The sequence below is a fragment of the Sceloporus undulatus genome, chromosome 5 (assembly GCF_019175285.1).
Source record: "Sceloporus undulatus isolate JIND9_A2432 ecotype Alabama chromosome 5, SceUnd_v1.1, whole genome shotgun sequence".
Taxonomy (NCBI): domain Eukaryota; kingdom Metazoa; phylum Chordata; class Lepidosauria; order Squamata; family Phrynosomatidae; genus Sceloporus; species Sceloporus undulatus.
Genome location: NC_056526.1, coordinates 82,678,795 through 82,702,577, shown reverse-complemented (window position 1 = coordinate 82,702,577; position 23,783 = coordinate 82,678,795). Strand labels below are relative to the sequence as shown.

At 38.8% G+C, this 23,783-nt stretch overlaps 1 protein-coding gene across 1 annotated transcript in view; it reads right to left on the bottom strand.

The window, feature by feature from the left end:
- The window catches only part of COG5 (component of oligomeric golgi complex 5), a 183,190-nt gene that overhangs the window by 63,682 nt on the left and 95,725 nt on the right, over nucleotides 1–23,783 (bottom strand). Inside the window, exons 8-10 of the mRNA XM_042470844.1 lie at nucleotides 2,277–2,442; nucleotides 655–767; nucleotides 401–478 (exon numbers count right to left, since the gene is read on the bottom strand). Of these exons, the coding sequence (XP_042326778.1) occupies nucleotides 401–478; nucleotides 655–767; nucleotides 2,277–2,442 (357 nt within the window). The remainder of the gene's footprint in view (nucleotides 1–400; nucleotides 479–654; nucleotides 768–2,276; nucleotides 2,443–23,783) is intronic.

The window sequence follows — 23,783 nt, the reverse complement described above, 5'->3', positions numbered from 1 at the left end:
CAATTTGAATGTGACACAAGGCAAGAAAGAATTTACGCCATAATGCACTGCACATGCCTCGTATTTTGTTGAAACTGGGTCATCTCACATGCACTCTTGTTAACACTATTAATCTATAGGCCAAGCACAGAATGTATTGGTATGCTAACATTTCAACACAGCAGCCATGGGCCTAGTTTTCAAAGGCACATACTACTTCAAATGGTGAATTGTTCTTGCCCACCAGGTGAATGTTATTGTAATCAATAACTAACCATCAACGTGTTTCTGACAAAGGCCTCTCACCATTGTGTTATTATTTTCATTAAACAACGGATACCTTGAATTTTTAAATAGAAACTACCACCACCCTCTCCTGTAATAAGAGCATTTTGCTAGAAGGATGAGGAGAAAGCATTACCTTTGCTAATTCATCAATGAAGCAAACATGTGTAACAGGATCTCTTTTCTTAGACAGTACTTTCTGCAGATGTTGTACCTGTAGAAAAAAAAGGAAAATGTTCTAAGTCTGACTTATTGGTACATTTTATAGTAGCTCTGAGACAATGTCAAGCCAGAAAGGAGACATTTCATAGAATCATAGAATTGGAAGAGACTTCAAGGGTCATCCAGTCCAACCCCCTGCCATGCAGGAAAATTTAAATGACTGAATACCTGTCCACAAGCAGCACAGATTTGATCCATCAATTTTTCCATATTAGTCCACAGAGATGCTCTAAAGGCTGCAGTATTTCCTGGTGTTGGCATTGCTGCACGCCCAGGACCACCTAAAGGTTTTTAGAGAATATTTTTAACACTCTTTGTTATTTTTAATACGCTTTGCTAAAACACTGTGATTATCCAGGACTTCTCAAACTTGCACAACTGAGAAAGCCTTAAGTCCTTTAGTTCTAACAGTATGCTCTAAACTACAATTAGTTTTAGACTTAAGACTTATACCACTTGAATATATAAAAACAGAATATCGTAAAGCAACTTGTGGGCAACTTGTTGTCTTCCGGACAGTGTTGGACTACAACTACAATAAGCCCTAGTCAGCACACCAATGGTGAGGGGTTCATGGGACTTACAGTCCAAAGCTCCTTTGATATTCCCCATTTTTACTGTAAAACTACCACAGAGTAGAAGGGGAAGCAAACGGGCCTTGGTTCAGTATGGTAAAGTGGACAAAATGTTGGATTTGCACCAAGGAGACTGGGATTTAAACTCTCAGGCAGTGGTGAAGCACACTGGACCATCTTTGGTTTTGGGCAAGTCATTAACCTCATTGGATTAGTATAATATGACCAGAGAACACGAAGGCCCTATCTGGCCTTCTCCTTCCACCAAGTCCTCATCATCTTGCCAAGTCATCATTCATTTTGTTACAGGAGAACATGTATAGAACAAACTACTGGGTTCCAAATCATATGGAGAATATAATAGTATGGCAAAAGCCTCACCATAAACCTTTGCCTCCAGTGTTTAAAAAGCAGTGGGGGTTAGTCAATGTGACTAGTAAATGCATCCAACTTGACTCCACATTGTGGAAGGAATTGGAGTCTCTCTTTCTATCTCAGAAGGACACTCTGAAGACAAAACAAGGTAGCTCCCATTTGCATTCCCTTCAACAGCTTGAAGGAATAGTGAGGATAGCAATGAGGTGAAGACTTCCTTTTCAGACAAGGGTCAGTCACTCTTGGATAAGTCATTTGCATCAGAATATTATAAGAACTTAAGCACTGCCATTTTCAATGAGAGTTAAGCAAGCTTGATATTTCCTGGAGTGCATCCAAAATGTTAGAAGAATGATGTCCTCAAATCCATCAACAATTCACTATTATATTGCATTTAAATACTTTCATAGAAAGGACCTCAAATCCCTATGAAGAAATTTCTCTCATGAAGATTTAATGTGATTTTTTTAAGCAGGGCAAGATTATAAGCCTTTACAGAAAGGTTTCAAAGGCCTACATAATGCATTGCTAAAATGCAATGCACAAATTAAACCAGAAGCTCAAAATGATGTTGCAATTTTATAAATCTGCTTTTGCTATATAGAGGGACTGTATTTACTTCAATGTGACTTTTCCATGTTACAGCTTGCAGTATCGTCACATAAAAAGAAAACAGCTTAGCAAACAGTAAAATGTGATGAAGACCAGTGAGAAGATGCAGAACTGTGCTTTATCTCTTTTACAGTGATCTTGTCAAATTACCAGGCACACTTCTAATAGAGGCACTCATCTAATAAAGACCTTCACATCATATCCCTTCCCCACAAAAAAGCACAGTACCTCTAGCCGTTGTTTGAGAGGGTTGAGTCAAAACTTTAATATCCAAGGCATTACTGATGTTCTCCTCCAAGGATGTACAGTACCCATCCACAACATTAGTAATTGTGACTTTCAAAGTTCCAAGATTATGGAAAACCTGAAGGGCGGTACCTACTTGAGTAGGATTCTAGACAGGGCAAGAAAAGAAAACAGAAAATGAAGAAAGTGTCAGTAAGTATGAATCACAAACAACCTGGTCATCATTGTGAGAGATTTCATGGAGAATAAAACTAGCAATGGCTACTATCTAAAACTATGATGACTGTATTTGTTGTTGTTAACCACCCTTGAGTTGATCTTGACCCATTGCAACCCTGTGCATGAGATATTTCCAAGGGCCCCCCTGCACTGCTCAGTTTCTGCAAACTCATACTTGTGACATCCTTAATAGAGCCTATCCATCTAGATGGAATGGCTCATCAATATATATCACTCTAGAATGAGCCAGGTGATATTGGTAATGTCATATTATTGTTTTCCTTTCCAATTTGGCGATAAAGTAGTATATTGTACAGTGAAGGAAAAGCAATTTAAAACATAGATAATGCACACCCATGCTTTGTACCATGATGTATGCTATTACAATTAATACCATTTGTTCTAATGATTATTCTGTGTTTTTTGGCATTATCTATTAATAATTTCTTAAAATATATTTCCAAAATTCATTTTCAAGTAGTTCCTTCCTAGAGAAGATGCCAGCCACAGATGCTGGCAAAACGTCAGGAATAAACTCTTCTAGAACATGGCAACATAGCCCAAAACCCCACAAAAAAACTATGGATGCCAACCATGAAAGCCTTCGACTTCAAATTCCATGTATGTCTGCTCAGAAAGCAAAATGCCTCAATGAATTCACTGGGAGTTGCTCTCGGTTAAGTGTGTACACGACTGCAATCTTACCAATTGACAAACTGCTCCTAAATGTATTTGCTTCCAAATAACTATTTGTTGCTGTGATCTTTGGACCTTACAAAGGTTGTTTTAAAATGGAAATGCATGTGCATGTACTCTCTCTCTGTTTCTCTCTCTGAGTTGGTAAGCAAGGTCACTAGTACACACTTGAACTGAAGTGCTTTGCATTGCCAGAGCAAACTCCTTTATTTCAATGCATTTTTTTCAATGAAAACATCCTTGTAATTCAAGTTTTATGGGCTCCACAAGTCAACACAACAATGTACAGGTAATGCATACATAATAGCACAAGTTCTTTTTAAGTCTTCATACATAAAACACACAGTGCAATATAGCTAGTCTTTACGTTCAGATTACAACAATTACAATAGCTAAAAGAACAAGCTCTATATGACAAATTCTCTCAAGGAATTCTCCATTTCTGGGAATACATGAAGAACCTAGGCTAAACACCTGTGAGTGAAAGCCCTATGTTTTAGCTTAGCAAGTGCAGTGATAGGTGATAACATGATATCCTTTTCAACCTGGCACCAATACATATATGAAATACATTGTCTCCATATAGCCACCTTGAGTCCCTATACTGGGAGGAAGGTGGTATATAGATAAATGATGATGATGATGATGTGGGGACACAGCTGGCGTAGCAGCCAAAAGCAGATAAAAGGCATTCTTAATAACCTATACTTCCATGATGCTAAGCTCCAGGTTGCCCACTTACTCCTTCAGTGGAAATGAAAACTCACCCCAAAAAAGTCACAACTCCCTTCAAATCTAAAATATTCCTTACCAACAGTACCTCCCTCTAGGCTAGGGGGGTTGTCTGGACTGGCCAAAAAAAAAGCAGTTTATACAACGCACAAAGCTGAAACGGGCTGAAACCTTGATGAACCCACACTCCAGGGCAAAAAATGAGAGCAAAATAAACCCCTTTTGCTTCACTCTAACATGGAACATATGCATTATTGCACCAGCACATAAACAGCAGGATGCTAGTGAGGAAATACAGGAAGGCCCAGGTGGCTTACAGAAGCGGTCTTGAGCATGCGCCCTGGGCCTGGTGAGGCTTACCTACTGGTGCCATTGCTAGCTATATGATGTTTTTCTTTGGTTGAACATACAGGTGCATGAGTGGCCAGATGCACCATCAACCCCTTCACACCAACGAGCTGCCACATACTCCATGAAGCAAAATAATGACCAACACAGCAGGTTGCCAATAAAGCAATGGATGTAAAAACATAGACACATTGGCCAGTCCTACAGAGGGGCCATGGGGAAAGATGGCATGCATGGGGGGCCTCCATGGTTATGGTTTGCCAAAGTGTCACTGGGTGCACTGATACATTGTACAAGCAGTGTGTTGCTTGTGCAACTGTGTGGCTGGTCCAATGGGATAGCAGCTGGGCAGGACAAGGGAGCTAATTGGGAGTCAGAGGGGATTATTCATGCAATGGTACGCATGCATGGGGTGGAGGCAAAAAATAATCCGGCAACATGGCTTGACACCGTGTGTTGCAGTTTGCCTGTGGGTGTTCGGTCCACCTTGGGAGTGGGCCCTGAGGACAAGGGGTTTCAGTTGAATCTTGAAAACCTAGGAATGGCCTGGTTTTTCCCCTCTGTCTGCTCAGACCCTAATTGATATTAAGTCTCAACTTGTCATACTTTATACATCTCCAAAATGGTTCACAGACAACTGTTCAGGGTGTTCTTAGGACTAGCAAAAGAAAGAGAGAGGTAAAGTTGCATGTTATCAACAACACATCGACAACAGTTTAGTGCAGGGGAGAACAACATGTGGCCCATGAGCTTCATGTGCATTAGTTGTGTGTCAGCTGGCAATACAGCTGTCTTTTCATAAACCTTAATTCCTCAGAATACGAAAATGCTGTTATGGTTCTTTGTCTGGTTTGAAGATGCTTGGGAACAATTGGTCTGGGTCATCTCTCTGTTCTAAGCAGAGATTAAGGCAGAAGTGCCAGTGGAAATGGCAAAAAGCTCTCCATGACAACAGAGTTATTTCTAGCTTTCCCGCCTATAAATAACTGCCCCCTATAGCAGTAGTAGAGCTTGGAACGGCAGCTTTGAAAATTAATTTGATAATGTTAAACTTCAAAAATTGGGAAATAAAGTCATTACAGTAAGTATACTCGTGATTATACAGTAAGTATACGGGATATATATTACATTGAGTATAAATGATATATGCAGCTTTCAGCATACGCTGAAAGCCGCACTGGAAGAAGCAGCGCTGCATGCTGGAAAAAGTAATGGCATGCACCCATGCCGCACGTTGTCATGCGCCGCCACAAACACGAGCCCCATTTTCTTTAATGAGGCTCGAGCGTATGCAGAATTTCCCTTAAGTGGGGGGGTTTGGAACGGATCCCCTACATAAGGGAAGGGACTACTGTACTAGCAAGACTAATAACTGAAACCTTTTTAAAAGGTAAATTATAATTAATTAATTAATTACATATGTTTCCAGGACAGACCACATGACTTAAGAGATAATGTGAAGGAGGTTTACACTATTGATCCTAGGAATATATTTTTTAAATGGCACTTTCAAAGGCATACCCAACCCCCATTTTACAGTAGTCTTCCCCCAACATGGATTTGTCCCACAATGGAATAGAGCAAAAAACTGGAAAGCACATTAAGGAGAGTCACTGGTGGAGTGGGATTTTCCCAACAGTCAATCAGAGTTAGGCTGGCTGCAAAGATGGGGGCCTGCCTGATGAGCAGCTATAAAAGAGCATGCCCTCTTAATAGGAGTAAGAGTGTGTCATGTTCTGTCAGAAGTGAAGAGTCAGATCCTGGTGGTTCATACCCGCTTTGTTCTGAGGAAATGTTAATCATGAATTGAGCCAGACTTTCACAGGATTCATAGTCCTGACGAAGGAGCAATATTAGAACTTGTGTTTAGAGAAATAAAACACCGGTCCAGGTGGAAATAAAGGCAGTGAAGGAACTGGAACAAAGACAGTTTGTAAGAAATAAAGTGCTGTACATAATGTATCCACACAATTGGAGAATCAACTTGGAAAAGATACTAACTTAAGTTCTGTCTGTAAATAAAGCTTATAATAATTATCAGGTCAGAATGCACAGGGAAGCCATTGAAATCCACAAACACCTGGACAACTTCATCTTTGAGTCACTTATTAAGTGAGTGGACTAGGAAAGGAATTGGGGCCAATAAAAGGACAAAGACTGAAAGATCCGTCTTAAGCTCCTTCTTAAAGGCATCTAAGGTGATAATAAGACGGCTCTCCTCTAGCAAGCCATTCCACAGTTTAGAAGCTACGACAGTGAACGCTCTGTGGGAAGTTGTTGTTAACCTGGTCTTTGCATGCTCTAGTAAATTCTTCCCAGATATTCTGAGAGTGCGGGGCGGATTGTGTAGGGAGAGGCATTCCCTCAAGTAACTCGGGCCCAATACATGTAAGGCTTTAAAGGTAATAACCAACACTTTGTACTGCGCCCAGAAGCTGATTGGCAGCCAATGAAGAGATTCTAATACTGGTGTTATATGGTCCGACCTAGATGTTCCAGTGACCAATCTGGTTATCCAAGCAACTAGTACAACCATAGACATATCAAAAGGGATCCACTGCAGCTCACCTCAAATAACAAATAGTATTACATATTATATAATAATATATAATAGAAATAAAAATAACAGAGAAGGAAAACTGAAGAGCGTCACAACATGTCCCCTCACTCTGGCCCCAAAAGACACACAGGCCAGTCAGTGGGGCAAGCTAGCCTTGCAGGCCTAAAGGGCCTGACATTCTGTTAAGGACCATGGCTGCTTAAGGCTAATCAAACAAATCCCTTGTCCACACCATTCTCTTTACACCAAGACTCATTTTTATTTCTTTCCCTCCTTTTCTTCGGTCAATTGCTTTCTAATCCCAGCTCTTCAACTGCATCCCAGCTATTCTTCTGCTGGGTTTTGCTACCTAGCAACAGAGGCACGTGATGTACTTCCTCCAACCCTACTACTTCTTTTCATTAGTCCTTCCTCTCCCACTGACTCTGCCAGAGAAAGGGGCAATGCATTCTAAAAACAATTAACTCATCAAAGCACAGGATTAGCTTCAGCATCAATCAGGAAATTTAATGAGTTAAACCACACTGTTAATAACACAGCAAGATGATTAACTAGTTATTTCAAAAATCTCTGACTGTACAGATAATCCCATCCAATTTACAAACATGGGGTAGAGGGAGGGCATCCCTTCAAGCTCCCATGGGATGCGAATGCAACCATGAACTCCCAAGCTGCCCCAGACACAGCCAGGATGATTAAATACAAATTAGTAATCCTTCATTACTTATTATATACACCATCAAACAATATAGCTAGCTTTTCACTAATACTCACATACATGCACACCATTTCAATTCATACTGTACGTATGGGAAAAAGACAAAGCTGTGTTTTTGCATTAACGATTTGTGTAGAGGTTTACCCGACGAATCATCACCATGGAATATAAAATGTAATCTTGTGTGTGTGTGTGTGTGGCATAAATTTAAACAAGAACACTTCTGCCTCAATATGCAATTATTCAGAATTTAATGAGCAGCCCGGAGAGAAAACAAGATGGAGAACCTATAGGTCTAAAGGGGATTATACAGAAGAAGAAATAACTGAAATCAGATTATCAACCCAAGGGAAGAAAAGAAAAGAAAATATATTATGCTTCTTTTGCAGGACCTCAGGTTCATCAGACACAGTTTTGATTCTGGTGTACACAGATGTTATCCATTAATGCTGGGCATGTATTCATAGCTCAACTAATCTCATTACTTCAGAACCTGTTAACAATCAAGCAGTCAACAGCACAAGACACAAATGGAATTAGAAAGACTGGGGAAAATAATTTAACACAATACATCTTATCAGGAAGGGACTGGCTCTAACAATTAACAATGTTATTTTTGAAATTAATCAGAGAAATACAAAGAGTGGCAGCTTGAACAACAGAGGTAAATGACGCTGAAATAGAGATTAAAGTTCAGTTTTATTACTTATGTCCAAGGAAATGAAAAAAAGTCTGCATATATTACATGTAAATAGGGACAGAATTTGAGGCTATACCACATCTTGATGATGGATCAGTAAGAATTGGCCAGAATAGGGTATCAGCAGCGACTATTACTATGTAACATGAGAAATGGTTTTGTGGTGTTTTTAAGAATGGGTTCAAAATGTCATAAACCCCTGAAAAAATTATGTCTGCTAAGACTTAGACATATAATATTTGGCAGTATGTTCTTGCGATAGTCATACTGCCATAAGTAGAAAAGCAAGACAGGGATATACAGTATATGCATTCATTTGTTAAGATGATAAATTAACATAAAACAAACTGAACATACCTGTCTCATAAGAAATGCAAACAGAATGACTAATAATGCTTCTCTTTGGTATTAGGGTGAAAAGTAATAGTTTTTTTAATTAAAAAAGCACCTTAATTTCCTTGAATATGTACCTATATATTTATATTTATATTTTATGTGATGCTCAGATGATTACACAAATTTTCCTTCATGAATAAGCTGAAAAATATGGGTGTTAATTTATTCACAAATAGATATTACTCATGTAAGTAAAGGCTTGCAACATTTAGATCACACATACGTACTTCTTCTATTCTCCAAAGCAACATCTAGCTGCAAGACCATCCGTTAGGCAATATTTCTCAGAGCAGGTTTCATTTCTAATATTTTTCAAGCAGCATGCCACAGCAATGAAAACTGGCCCCTTGGTGGGGAGCAGGAACCATCAGGACACAGAATAAATAGAAACCTAAACATTATTCACTATGTTCCCTCATTAAAATCAATTCCTACATTGAAGAAGAGGAGAGAGACTCATATTGAAATAGTAATGCTGTAACAGATATTTTAAAACCATTGGCTGTTATGGATGTTATCATGATGCAACATCAGAGACTTACACATTTTGTAGGCGGGGAAGGAGAGAAATGTTTTCAAATAAAGAAATAAAATGAAGATGAGTTTTGTTTGTTTGCTTGTTTGTTTGGGAATCACAACAAGTCCTTACAGAGGTACGCTGGAATAAGAAGGTATTTTTAAGCAGCTTGGGAAAGTACAGACCAGTATTTGCAAATGCCTGATTATCTAGTCTCTAAATGTTTAGTTCTAATTTTATGTTCATGAGTCACAGACACCTACTAACTCAGACATACAAACCATTCCTCCCTAGCTTTCTTAAAAAGTGACATCAGTAGGGTTTACTGGGATTAAGAATCTCAATAGCATAAAAAAGTACATCACCAACAGAAGCAATACTCACTCTCTTATTTACGTTGGACTATATATGTAGTCAACATGTATTGGGAGGAGATCCAGATAGCATGCAAATTCACGAAAAGAAACAGCGTCTTCTACCATACAGCTGAAACAAGACTAAAGAATGTATGACTGTATAACCGAACCACATCTCCATTCTTTATGTAATGCCAACTGTGCTCTCACAGCAAGTGGTGGAACATGGATTCTTATTAAAAATATATATATAGCACTTGACCATATTTCAGTTTTAATTCTCCCTAGGATTAAAACACTGCATTAGAAGATACAGAGGTCCTGTCTAACTTTTCATCCCACTTGATTCCACAGATACAGCTTTGAGAGTACTTTGCTTGCCTAACAGTCAATCCTACTACTGTTATTCAATGCTAGTTTCTGACATATTTAACATGTTTTTAACATAATCACTGCAGCATGGCATGCAACAGAAAAACTGAGGAATCCTTGAGAATGAATGGACAAACTGAATAAAATTGAAATCCACTAAAATTCAATGCTGGGTGTACATTGAGAATCATGGAATCCTGGCTAATAACTTAATAATGCTGTAAATAAGGTGTGTGATAACTTGCATATTGGAATATCAGTGCAAGATGCCATCTGATAAACGAACATTGTTTCCATCAGCTCAGCACTGTGTATGACTGGCAACAACTATTTGGTGTCTCTGTTGGGAGTCTTTTCCCACTTTGCTGTTAACTGAGATTCTGTAACTGGACATAGGAGAGTCTGACCATGCAATCTCCTCCTTACAAACAGTGCATTCCAACACTAAGAGATTGCATTCCAATTTAACAGCAAACTTTAACAATCAGAAACATATGGAATCAACAGGCAGCATACAGCCAGGCCTCCCCCTCCTCTGTATCCACAGATTCCTTATCCATGGATTCAACCATCCTTAGCTTGAAAATATATATTTTTTAAAAATGTATAAATTCCAGAAAGCAAACCTTGATTTTGTCATTTGATACATGGGATACCATTTTATTAAGCCATTGCATTTGTACATCCACAGATGTTGGTTCTGGAGCATCCACAGGGATCCTGGAACCAAACCCCAGTGGATACTAAGGTCCCACCGCGTAAAGCAATATTAAACATGTGCTAACACTATTATTTAAAAACGATTACCTGAGAACTCTAGTTGGGCTTTATATGTTTAGGGTATAAGCCAGTAAAAAAATGCACTGGAAAAAAAAGACACAATGTACCCAAGATCATTTCTGGTATTAAATTCATAAATCACTGGGCTTCAGGGCATAAGGCATTGCACTGTTGCCATGGTTGATAAAAGCAGAGTGAATTATTTAAGTCCAACTCATAACATGCCAGATGGGCAACTTAACATATGTTAAAACAGAATCCCAACTCTACTGTTTAACTCTGCTGGAAGGTAGGAAGGTAGGTAGGTAGGTAGGTAGGTAGGTGTGTGTGTGTACAGGGGGGGTAATATCAAGTGTTATACCCACACAGTATCTTCCTGTCCCTTTCCTTCTGTAGTTGTACTGTCAGAGTTGATGCTGGAAATTTGGCAAACAGTATTACATTTCAAACAGTTCATGATTCCCTTTCTTTTGAAATGCTGTTGTCGTGACAGGTTGCTGTGGTACTTACTTTCAGCAGTCACTGCTTTTGCCTTTTCTGGTTCTATTTTAAAAAATGTAACTTGTAGCAACAACATCAACATAGATGCCTAATTAAATTGTGCGGCAGACTTTGCTATGCAAAGCACAGAAAGATCAGCTGGGAAACGGAGGACAATTATTTCAAAACTGCCAGCAGATCATACAGTTTCCTACTGTTATTTAAAAAGTAGTGAAGTGATTTCAAAATCCCAGCAAATCTTCAGTACGTTTCTCACAGTTCAGTAACAAATCCCAAGCTAAACAGAGCTTTCACTGAAAGCAGTGACAATGAAGGAATATGTTTGACTTGGGCACTGAGAATCATGAGATGAGGTGGGTTTTTTATTATTATTTGAGGCAGAATATAACTAGGCAGTATAATTTTTAGAAACCTGCAGATTCAGTCTTGCACGGATGGTTAAGATTCAAACAAATGATCCTTAACAACAATAACATGTTTAAGGAGAGCAGCTTTTAAAATCTGTTTTATTAGCTTATTACTAGATTTTATTAAGTTATTATTCTTAAATGTGCAAAATGAAGCATTGTTGTTTAGCAAGGTATGACTGGTACCTCTTGTTATTGGGTTTTAAGGTGTTGTTAATTCTTGTCAAGTCAGCTGTCACTTATGGCAACCCTATGAAAGACCTCCAAGACACCCTGTCATCCACAGCCAAGATTCTTTGTTGTTTCTATTAGCTCAGAGTAACAAATCTAATAAAGGCTATGTATCTCTCCCACCTCTGTTAGATTTGTAAAACATAGTCTTCTAGAGCATAATTTGAAGGATCAGAAGTCTCCACAGTCTCCTCCCTCACCTTGAATATGTGGTTTTTGTCTTAGTTTCCTATGTTATTTATACAGAAACACACACACATATGGTTAGTGCTGTCATCCAAAATAGAATTAGAAATCCACTTCAAACCATAGTATTTTATTTTTGTTCAGAAAACAAGCACTAACAATTTTTTAAAACTGAGATGTCATGGTAAGTTATAGCTAGTACAAATCTGAGATGAACGTCATGGGTATAAGAAAAGAGAAAGGAGAAGAAGTGAACATGAAGATTCTGGTTCATTTTGGAATCTCTAGAACTAGGTTTGGAAGATCATATGAACTGAACCATAAAAGGTTTATGACACTTTTCTAGCTAGCATGGAGAGATCAACTTTGTTAAATACTATGATTGTTCTTTCTTGTTATAATAATAAATCAATGATGAAAATAACATTTTTTTTAAAAAAATCATAATCTACAGTCAAAGGAAAATCTGATCCAAATATTAATCTGTAAGTGTTTGCTTTGTTGAATCTCCCAAGGCGTGGCAGCATGATAGAAGGATGTTTTAATAGATTTCACAAGATTTCTGGCAACAAAAACCTGATACCTTACATTAATGACAGGATTCTAGTCATTTAAGGTAATTCTCCTGGTGAGCCATAGTTGTAATGTGGGTCACTATAATTCTCCTGATCAGCCTAAATAGAGACATGGATTCTTACAAAATAAGATCCTGACCAGGTGAGCCATTGTTGTACGCCTTCAAGTTGTTTCCGACTTGCAGCAACCCTAAGACTATCATGGGCTGAGAATGTGTGACTTGTCACTCATGCTTCCATGGCTGAGCAAGGAATTGAACCCCGATCTCCAGCTCTGCAGTTCAATATGCAAATCACTATACCATGGTGGTTCTCATGTTAGTAACATGGTTATCTGTGTCAGGTAACCTTGAATTTTTACTGAAACATGCTTCTTGTGTTAATTTATGCACCCATTAGGAAGGGAACCCAAGGCTTGATTAAAATTCTTTGGTTACATATTGAGATTTTAATAGGTCTACTCCTGGATGGCTCATACACCACTATTCACTGGTTCCTTGCAGGGATCCCCAAAGAGGTAAAGAAACCCAACAAAAAGCAATGTCACTCTTGTTGAGAAAGAAGCATACAAACCCAGTTTTCTATGGTTGAATATGTCCACAAGCCTGTGAAGAAGGGAAATGGAGATCACTGCCTCCAGACAAAGGTGGAACAAAACTCTTTCTTAGCACAACTGGTATTTGGGCACAGTTGTAAGAAGCAGAGTGATAAGTCCTGTTTCACTTTTCAAGGAAGGAAAAGGCATTCCCATTGCACTGTTATGATTATATATTAGTATGTGTATGTCTCTTCTGTATGAAATTTACAAGAGTGAGAGATGTGAATGGACAATAAGATTCTACCTCCTATAACCAGACTCTTGTGAATGCTATGGCAACTGAAAGAAATCCCAGCCCCAAACTCTGCAAACAAGAACAGGGAAGATAATATATCTGTTTCTTTGCAGAACAGCCCTATTTCTGTCATCACACTAATTTTTAAATTGCCAGAAACATTGTGGCAATTCTTATCTGACTCAGAAATATACTTGGAATACAGAGTGGTGAAGGATTTGAAGAAATAATACATATTTTATGTCTCGGGAATATGTGGTCAAGACAGTTGATATATCTATGCCAAAGAATGTTTGTGTCTTCTGACAGACTGTTTTAGGCTCAAAGTCAGAGTGGGTTTAGGAGAGCATGAAATAAAATGCAATGACAAGTTATTTCCAAGATACTATGGGCTGGCAGTCTGGAAGGTAAAGCCCCTTATTGTGTTGTTTTGTGCCAACGAGTTCAAGATTATATCTGTATTTTTATTTTTATTTGGTAGGCAATAGGAAACCCACAACCACCTCTATTGTTTGGTTAAACACTCCACAACATTTGCTAGGGACCACCATTTGGTAGATGCATTTACAGGAACAACCCTAAAACTTAAATTTAAGTCTGTCACTGCAAGAGTTTGAGGTTATTAACATTATTACTGCTTACTCAATGTGGACCTCAGGGGGTTCACAATGGCTAGAAGAGATACACAACACACTGAAATAATTCATGGGAGCATCATGTAAAGATGAAGAATAGCTAGTAAATAAGAAGTACATAAAAGATGCACGAACAGTGGAAAACATTTTTTGAAGCACAAACTAAAAATATTCACTAAACGTGTATACAATGAAAATACACATTGGCCTGTTACAGACTGCCAAAATAAAGCTGCCTCGGGTCTCATTGGAGGTATGCTATTTAAATGATGCATGGGTCCTAAGAGTCCAGAGGTCATGCCAAAGCCACACTCCATTCCTAAGCACTGGAGTGCAGCTTTGGTGCAGCTTCCGGATTCTAAGGATGCATGCATCAATTAAACAGCATACCTCCAAAGAGACCCGAAGCAGCTTTATTTTGGCAGTCTGTAACAGACCATTGCAAGGATAGTATTTCTCAGGATAATATATGCACGGGACAGACGGGCGTGATAGGGCGCCCTTGTCACATGCAAGGGGCAACGCTTCCAGACTCCCCTTGCACGTGACGAGGGTGTCAAAATGGCGGCGTGCTGTAAATATGGCACTGCCATTTTGACGCAACGGATGCTTAGCATCTGCACGTCACGGCACCATAATGATGCCGCGAGTGCGACATTGGCGCATTATGGAGTCATTATGGCACCGCAAAAAGAACCCGCTCTTTGTGGGTTCTTTTGCTGCGCAAGGAAGCCGCGCGGTTTGTCCGCTGCAGGTTCCTTGCGCAGCAAAACAGGGTGCCGGCAGACTGCCCTTTTTGGGCAGTCTGTACCGGGCCATAGTCTCACTTGGAAAAGCACTGATGCCTACTCTCATATAAAGTATAATATTGCTTTCCTTGCCTTGTGCAGACATATTTTTAATGTCCCCAAATTTAATGAAAATATGTACTACAGGCTTAATCCAACTTTGCACTAGCTCCTGACTGTTGGCACAACAGAATCTTTTCCCTCATACTTATTATGACTATGGTCCCGTACAGACTAACCAAAATAAAGCTGCTTTGGGTCACTTTGGAGGTATGCTGTTTAAATGATACATGCATCCTAAGACTCCGGAAGCCGCACCAAAGCCACATTCTAGTCCTTAGGAGTGGAGCCTGGCTTTGGCACAGCTTTTGGACTCATAGGACACATGCATAATTTAAACAGCATACCTCCAAAGTGACCTGAAGCAGCTTTATTTTGGCCTTTCTGTATGGCCTAAAGTACTCAAAACCTGTCTCTGGAGGGTTTCTCTGCCCACTAGAGCAAGTTTTGGGGAGTGCAGGGGGGGATTGCTGTGGGGAACTGAATAATTTCCTCCCACTTCCACTGGAATTTTCTGGCTCCCCCAGCAGAAGGAGTTCATTGGACCCATTCTATGATTTTCTAAGAAAAAAATGTGCAAGGGCACCATATGCCTAACCTTCCAGATGAGGATGGGCAACTGAATGGGTACCAGGGTACAATTCTCAGCCCAGATGCCTACAGGCCACACTCCAACCTCACAACAAATCCAAATACCTCTATTTTCTTCTGCAAAAGCCTCTTAAAATGACATCAGGAAGTGGTGATACAGCTGGCCCTTCTTATACATGGATTTTTTATACACGGATTCAAGCATTGAAAATGTTCAAAAAAGTATACATTTCAAATATCAAACCTTGATTTTCCATTTTTTTTTTAAAGGGACACCATTTTGCTATGTCATTATATTTAATGGGACTTGAGCATCCACGGATTTTGTTATCCATGCCCCCATCTTGGAACCAAACCCTAGCGTATAACAAGGGTCCACTGTATATCATTTTCTACCACTACTTTGAGAGAGACTGCAGAAGAAAATCAAGGTAGTTGAGGGTAGTACAGGTTTCTGGGATGGGTATTTTCATGCATTTGGGGGGATCTCTGCATGACATGGAGGCAAAAATTGCCCCCAGATTTCACCAATACAAATTGTTTTGGGTTGGAGATCTTGTGGAGACTGGTTGGAACCTTCAGAAGCCACAAAAGTGAGCTCCAGATGCAGATGTGGCCCATGGACCACACTATGCCCACCCCTGCTCCAGACTAAGAGATCAAACAAGAAGTGATTTAAACCCATTCCAGTCTGGCTTCAGACTTGAAGTCTGTACTGAAATCACTTTGTGATCCTGTCAGATGACCACCAGAATATTAAGACATGTAAGCTGAATAGATCTTGGGTACAAACAAATTTATATTACAACCAATATGTATTAAGAAGACAGCTCTTGAGGTGCAGGAGCCTTGATGCTGCTGAGTTAAGACATGACATACACTTCATAGCTCCAGTAATGAAACTGAAGTCAGCCTTCCATCTTCAAACACAATCACCTAAAGGGTTTCCCCTTAGGACAGCTCACAGCTGAAACTCAAAAGATTTTCATAGCCTTTAGCAAGGAAGCTTAGCAGACAGTACAGCCTGAGGCAGAGTCTGAATTTACCAAGAACTGCAGAGATGAGCAATGAATGGATTATTCCCACATTAAGGCTGCTTTAAACTGGGTTTTACCATGTGCGGATCCAAAACAGAGGCGGACAGCTAATTAAATTTCTCTCTCCCGTGAAAGCACTGCCATGGGCAATTTTAGATGGGTTTCATTATTCTTTTCTTGAGAAGGAGGCTGCTGAAGAGAGAATTCCCTGTGTCACAGAGACATCATGGCTCTCCATGTGGAATGCCAAAAGAACAGCAGTGCCTTTGCACCCTTGTGGGACTTTTCCAGTCTTAGCACCACTTTCCCCACCACATATCAATATTTGTCCTACTGAAAGTTATCAAATCTGGATATCAAATGCTGTTGTCATTGATATTAGGAAGAAGACCAGCTAGGGCATCAATAATAGATGACTATGTCATATAGCAATGTAACCAGTGTTATATGGTCAAAACAGCTTTCCTTGCATATTTTGCTTTGTTTGTTTTTTGGATTTGAAGATTCTGAACTTAGCTGCTGAACAAGGAAGTCCTAACCTAGAGGGAGTAAGACTTTAAATTCTGATACAACATAAAGCAATCTGAATTTGGCTCCTCCTGGCATACTCTACCTTTTATAATGCCTGTATTTATCTCTTGTCCTGACACTACATAAACTTCTTAAGAGATCCCTTGTATCTTAATGGTGATGTAAAATGTTACTGTATTTATTTCACTAACTTTGTTCCCAATCTCCTCACAGTCAAGGTGTATGGCCTCTATCAGTGTTGACCCTCCCTCAAGACTACCTTAAGCAAACACCACGAGCAAGATACTGCAATTTTTTAACCTGATTTTTGCTTGGTTAAGAAGCCACTGAGTTTCAAAGGTCTGATCATATATTTTGTACTTTTTGGTTCACCTAATAAATGTGAAGTGTGGAAAGGGCATGATTTCAGGGATCTTCGGGGATGCACTTCAAAATCCAGCCTCCTCTCTTCTTGTGCGAAAAACTTGCATTGCAAGCTTCTGTGAAAATGGGAGATATTTACAGTTCCGCAATTTTAAAAAGGAGAAGAAATAATTCTGCTGAACTGATTTTTCAAAATCACTACTTCCTCTTCAGTAAACTCTTGGGACAAAATTGCATGGGTATTTTTTTAAAGAAAGGTCTGTTTTGTACTCAGGAGGCACATCCACCCTTATAAGCACTGATACCTTAGGCCTGCAACAGTTTCCCACCCGCTACCATGGCTGAGGTACTGAAATGTAGCCTGAATGTTTTCTAGTACAGGCAGCATTTTGTTGACATAATATTTGCTGGGGATTAATAAAGTTAAGGAGTAATGGAATCCAATTCTGTATGAGGCTGGCCTTCTCTGTATTTGAGCACTATATTCTTCGTTTTGTTAACTTGTCATTTTGGTAGTTCTCATTGAAATATCTACATAATTTCTGGATATACTTTGCATCCCACATTTGAATGAGATGTCCTGATCTGAGACAACTTTATCAATCAGGGAATTTTCTAACTAAATGCACCAGCTTTCAGGTGTGTAGATAATGAAAGACCCTTAAAATGCTGATTTCCCACTAAGTCAATAAGTCGGTCAGTGAGATTAGGGACTCAGTCTCTCTAAATTATATGGAAATGAAAAGAAGCAAAAGCTATTTTTACTTTTGGTTCTTTTACACCATTACAATAAATTCCCTGGAAAATACAATACCGATAATTTAGAAGAGTGATAAAGTAGTCTTTTCGTCATTGAACAACTACTGCAGGCAATTTATTTTCCTCCTAAATTTAACCAATTCTAAAATAAGTAAAGATTTTTCAAGAACATAATGGTTAATACTGGCTAAGGCTGACACCTTCCAGTTAATGGTTTTGTTTGTTGATGCTTTTGATACCTTATCCTTTCCTTCTAAAAAGGTCCTGCTTCCATTCTCATCTAAGAAATATATAATTAAGACAGTTTAAAAGTTTTAACTGGCTCACTGTAATTAAATTTGTATTAACAAGGATCATCTTTTATTTTAACCAGACAAGGCTCTGAGCCAAATTAATGTTACTATGTGGAGGTGGACATTAATGATGGCTGCTGTGACTCATAGGACTCAACACATTTTGTGTTTTAATCACTGAAAATATTTAGTTGGTAAATAAAGAGGCTTGATGTAGTTCAGTACATATGGTGATAAACAAATGTAAGAAGTCATTTACTCACCACTAACAGCAACACTAAATGCTACTGTCATAAAGAAATTAAAGGGAGATATTGTAAATTAAAATATGTTTATAATAAAAATTACATAGTCTGTACATCTGAAGTTAAAATTATGTTTTTCACACAATTATTCCATCTTAATAATTAAATACAAACATTAAATATAAATAAAAGAAAGATGTTCTCCTTTTTATGATGAAAAGATGGGTGACAGTTTTCATTTATGGGGCAGAAATATTAAATATTAACATAAATATTAAATATAAATAGAGGTTTTCCTTTTTATGGAGAAAAGATTGGTGATAATTGAGTCTTTTCATTCATTGGCCAACTGACACAGATGTCTGCATCCATGCATTGACCTGATACATACTACAATCCATGACAAACTGAGATGCATGTGACACAGAATAGCTATTTTTTGAAATCATATGTGTAAGATTTACCAGACAGTGGGAACTCATTATATAATGACACATTTGAGAAGATGTGATAAGACTGAGTTATAGACAAAAGTAACAAATTGGACAAGTCGAGGGAATGTTTCAGGGTCAAAATCCTGGATTTTGATATGACCCGTGGATAAGTCTAGGGTAAAACTTAGAGGGCTATAAGGAAGGATGGAAAGGGGGAAATACCACTTCTGTCCCTCCTTTTCCTTCTCTGGACCTCTCCCATTCCCAGGTGCTGGAGGAGAGGTTTTAACATTGGATTGAGAAAGAAAGCAAGTGGATTTAAATGGAGAGTTTTGCAAGATCTTGCAAAATGGACTGGAGACAGAAGCGAGTGGTTTTAAATGGGGAGGTTTTTTTCCATAGGAAGCAAGGTCTTACAAAAGGGACTGGAGAGATGGTTTTAAATGGAGAGGGTTTTTTTTTATAGGAAGCCAGGTCTTGTAAAAGGGGCCAGAGAGAGAAGCAAGTGGGTTTAAATGGAGAGATTTTTCCATAGGAAGCCAGGTCTTGCAAAATGGAGCAGAGAGAGAAGCAAGTGGATTTAAATGGAGAGGCTTTTCCATAAGCAGAGAGAGAAGCAAGTGGATTTAAATGGAGAGGCTTTTCCATAAGAAGTGAAGGCTTGCAAAACGGAGCAGAGAGAGAAGCAAGTGTTTTTAAATCGGGAGTTTTTCCGATAGGAAGTAAAGGCTTGCAAAACGGACTGGAGGGGGAAGGTATTGGTGTTCAATGGAGACTGGCATCAGGCTTGCTTGCTTTAGGATCTTTCTAAACACTACTGATGTATTGACTCTTATATAAGTCTACCCAAAATTTTAGGCTCAATTTTGGGGCATAGATTTCTCGACTTATAATATTCTTGTCTCTTCTTCCCCAAAAACCTCCTTCCAGACAATGCATAATTGAAGGGTTCCAGGTCTCAAGGTGATATGAAAATAGTATCTCTGACTGGGGAGATCTTCCTCCAGTTATTAAGTGTTCTATTGCAATTGGGACCAAACACCTCCATCACTCCTCTCTTGCTTTTACCTCTGAACTATTTTTAAAATAAATAAATAAACCTTAACCTCCACCTTAATGAAGTCAAAATTATGTAGAGCTTATTTGCTCCATGTTCAAAATTACTTTTGCTCACCTTATTTCTCAACAAGTAACTAGAAGCTATAAAATACAACAGCTCTGATTTTAGTCTCGAATGTTGACAAAACTGTTTAAATGAGAGGACAGAGGACCATGTTAAAAAAAAGTGCTTCCAACTTCCAGTTTACTATTAATTCCATTCTGTTCATAAGATAAATCAGTGATGGTGAACCTTTTAGGGACCGAGTGCCCAAACTCAAAGGTGTGCACCTCTTCCTCTTCTTCTTCCGCCCTCCCAGGTCTTTAGCTGTCTCCAGAGAGGGAGCTAAAGGCCTGGGAAGGCGGAGGAAGAGGAGGAACAGGCACATTCCTGTTCCTCCTCTTCCCCTACCTCCCGTCTCTCCGCGTGCCCTCCAAAACGGCTTCACATGCCAGTAAGGGTATTCAGATTTGCATGTGTGAAGTTAATATTTAAAATTCTGAATACATAGGTATTCAGATCTGCATGTGTGAAGTTAATATTTAAAATTCTGAATACATACGTATTCAGATCTGCATGTGTGAAGTTAATATTTAAAACACAATTTCTAAAAAAAGATAAGTTTTAGTTTATGACACTCCCCCCCCCCCCAAGCTTGACTTCAGCAATGCCTCTACCTAATATGCAAGCTGGATAATAAAATAAGGATCTCAAAAGACTAAAACACACACACTTTCTCTCTGCTTCTGTATCTCTGGTGCCTATGTATCCTACTTTGCAGATGACAGTTCTCTGTTTGAACAGCCATGATAAACAACCATAACAAATCAGAACAGAAGTCTTGAAGTTGCCCTTGAATACTTGGGTCACTTGGTGACAGTTTTCTGCATTATGATGAGATGCAATGCATTTATTTCTAAAATATAGCAAATTTGTATCTCTGTATAAATTTGAATATGCAAACGAGTCTTCTTTCTCTTCTTTTCTGACGATCCCTAAATGGCCTCCTCCATACTTCTACATGGACTAACTGTAATAAATGCAACATTTTTAAAGGTTTCATTAATATGAAAGTTCAAAAGCAAAATCCTCTGAAAAATATTCTACCTACACTTCAAGACTCAAATAGTCTATCATCTGTTCCTATGGAAACTGAAGAGATATTGTAGGTTATATCACTATCAGCTGATTATACTGCAGAGAAATCTGTGGTTTATTTTAAACCCTACTTTGGAAAGAAATGTATTTCAGTACATAATGTTAGTCTAGTTCTTAATGCCCATGCCCAGCATCTCACTTTCATCAAGATGAAAGCTTTAAAAATTTCAGACTATAATAACAACAAACAAATCTTACTACATCTGGTTAAGCCCTGTGAACAATATTATTAAAGCTCTTTGTAGAACAGCATGGTCAGAGTCTTAAGTATACTTCTAGCTAGCAACTCTCATTGGAATCATGGGTTTTATTTCTAAAGCAACATGGTTAGGATCAGGATATAGGTATGCTTTTAGAAACAATTTTAGCTGTGTGTAGAATGATTAGCTTTGTGGGTGTAAGCAGATCATCTCTGTGTGTGGTGGGGAAGCATGAATACTTGTCTGCTCCAGCTAGTCTACAATGCAAACCAACAGTTTTGTCATATGCATAGACTATTCACATGATCCATCCTCCTAAAAAGAGAAGAATCTTGACATCATTCAGGGACATTCACACCACACAGGCTGCTATTGAAGGGGTGGAGTACATAAACATTCATACTTCCCACTGCTTCCCATATGAGCCTGCCAGAATTTTAAAAACTACAGGGGAAGGCTTTATACAGTACTCATCCCACCAAGTGAGAGCCAAGTGGGGCATAATGGTTTGAGTGCTGGACTATGACTCTGGAAACCAGGGTTCAGTTCTCAGCTCAGCCATGAAACCCATTGGATGACCCTGGGCAAATTAAATGCACTCAGCCTAAGGGGAAAGCAATGGCAAACTTTCTTTGAACCAATCTTGCCAAGAAAACCTCATGATAGGGTCACCTTAGAGTTGTCATAAGTTAGAAACAACTGGAAGGCACACAACACAACAACAACAAACCATCACTGGCATGCTTGGTGAAGACATAAGAGAGAGCCTTCTTAGTGGCTGCTCCCACCCTCTGAAACTCCCTTCTGCAGGAAGCTAGGCTGACCTCCTCCCCTGATTTCCTTTGCTGGCATGCAAAGACCTTTTAGTTCAAGCAGGCTTCTAATATGTAAGGAGGGAAGCTTCTTACTGGGATGTGTTTTTTCTAACATTTGCATTCTTTTAAATGATTTTAAACTTGGTAGTGTTTTAATTGTTTTAAAAAGTTAAAGTTGCTTAACTGATTCTCTTTGCGAGCTGCCTTGGGTCCCTCTCTGAGAGAAAGATGGCATACAAATGAATTGAATAAATAAATAATAGGACTACAGAAAGATTCCATCACGTGAAGGGAGGAAGCAAGCCACAGCGTTGCCAACATATTTTAAGGAAATAAAAATCTTTGATAAATGCTTTTGACAATAACTTTTTAAAAGATTTGGTAAAACATAGAAAAACAAAAGATGCAAAGCAAACTACAGTAGGTTGCATTCAAATATTGGTAAAAATAAAATTACTGCATATACTCGACTGTAAATTGACCTCATGTATAAATCGAAGGCAGGTTTTGAGGCCAAAATGATGGATTTTGATATGACCCACAGCTAGGTAAAAGTTAGGAGCATGTAAAAAGGGTGTAAAGGATGAAGCAAAGGAAAACAATTCTGTAGCGCTTACAGAATTCCAGCAGGCAAAACTGTTTGTGTTCATACTAAAAGGCTGGATGGATAAGAGAGTAGAGTGAGGATCAGTGCTTCCAGGACAGATTATACCCAGGGATGGCTCCTCTCTCCCCTCTATATATAGAAGTACAGTACTTTCACTGATCCGTGGATGAGTCAAAACTCAGTTTTTTTGGATCAATTTTTAAACTAAAATTTCTGGATTTATACATGAGTTTATACAGTATAGGATTATTCTTAATCCAGATTAGCAGCATATTAGAAACAAGTGGAAGACACATACTTCCTTAGCAGCAAAAGCAGACGTGATGTAGCCATTCATCCAGAAAGACACTGGTTACCAGAATCTTGGCTGGTTACCTCCAAACTATACAATCTGGATTAGAAAAACTGGGTGTGGAACATCATATCATTCTCTAGCAAGCAGACGAATCATGAATTCTTAGTTGGCATTTCACCATCTTGCACATGTTGGCCACCCAAAATTGCTGGCTTTTAAAAAGTGTTTACCTCCTCCTCAACCCAACCAATAACACCCCAGACCTCTGGGGTGACACTACTGACCATCCAGCCACATTCTGGGGGTTTAGGGGGCCTCTAGAGGCTTTCCTTTGACACATGCAAGAATTTGTGCAAACCAGGAAGTGACCAAAACAGGTATTCTGATTTTTTCCTAGTCTGAATAATAATAATAATAATAATAATAATAATAATAATAATAATAATAATAAT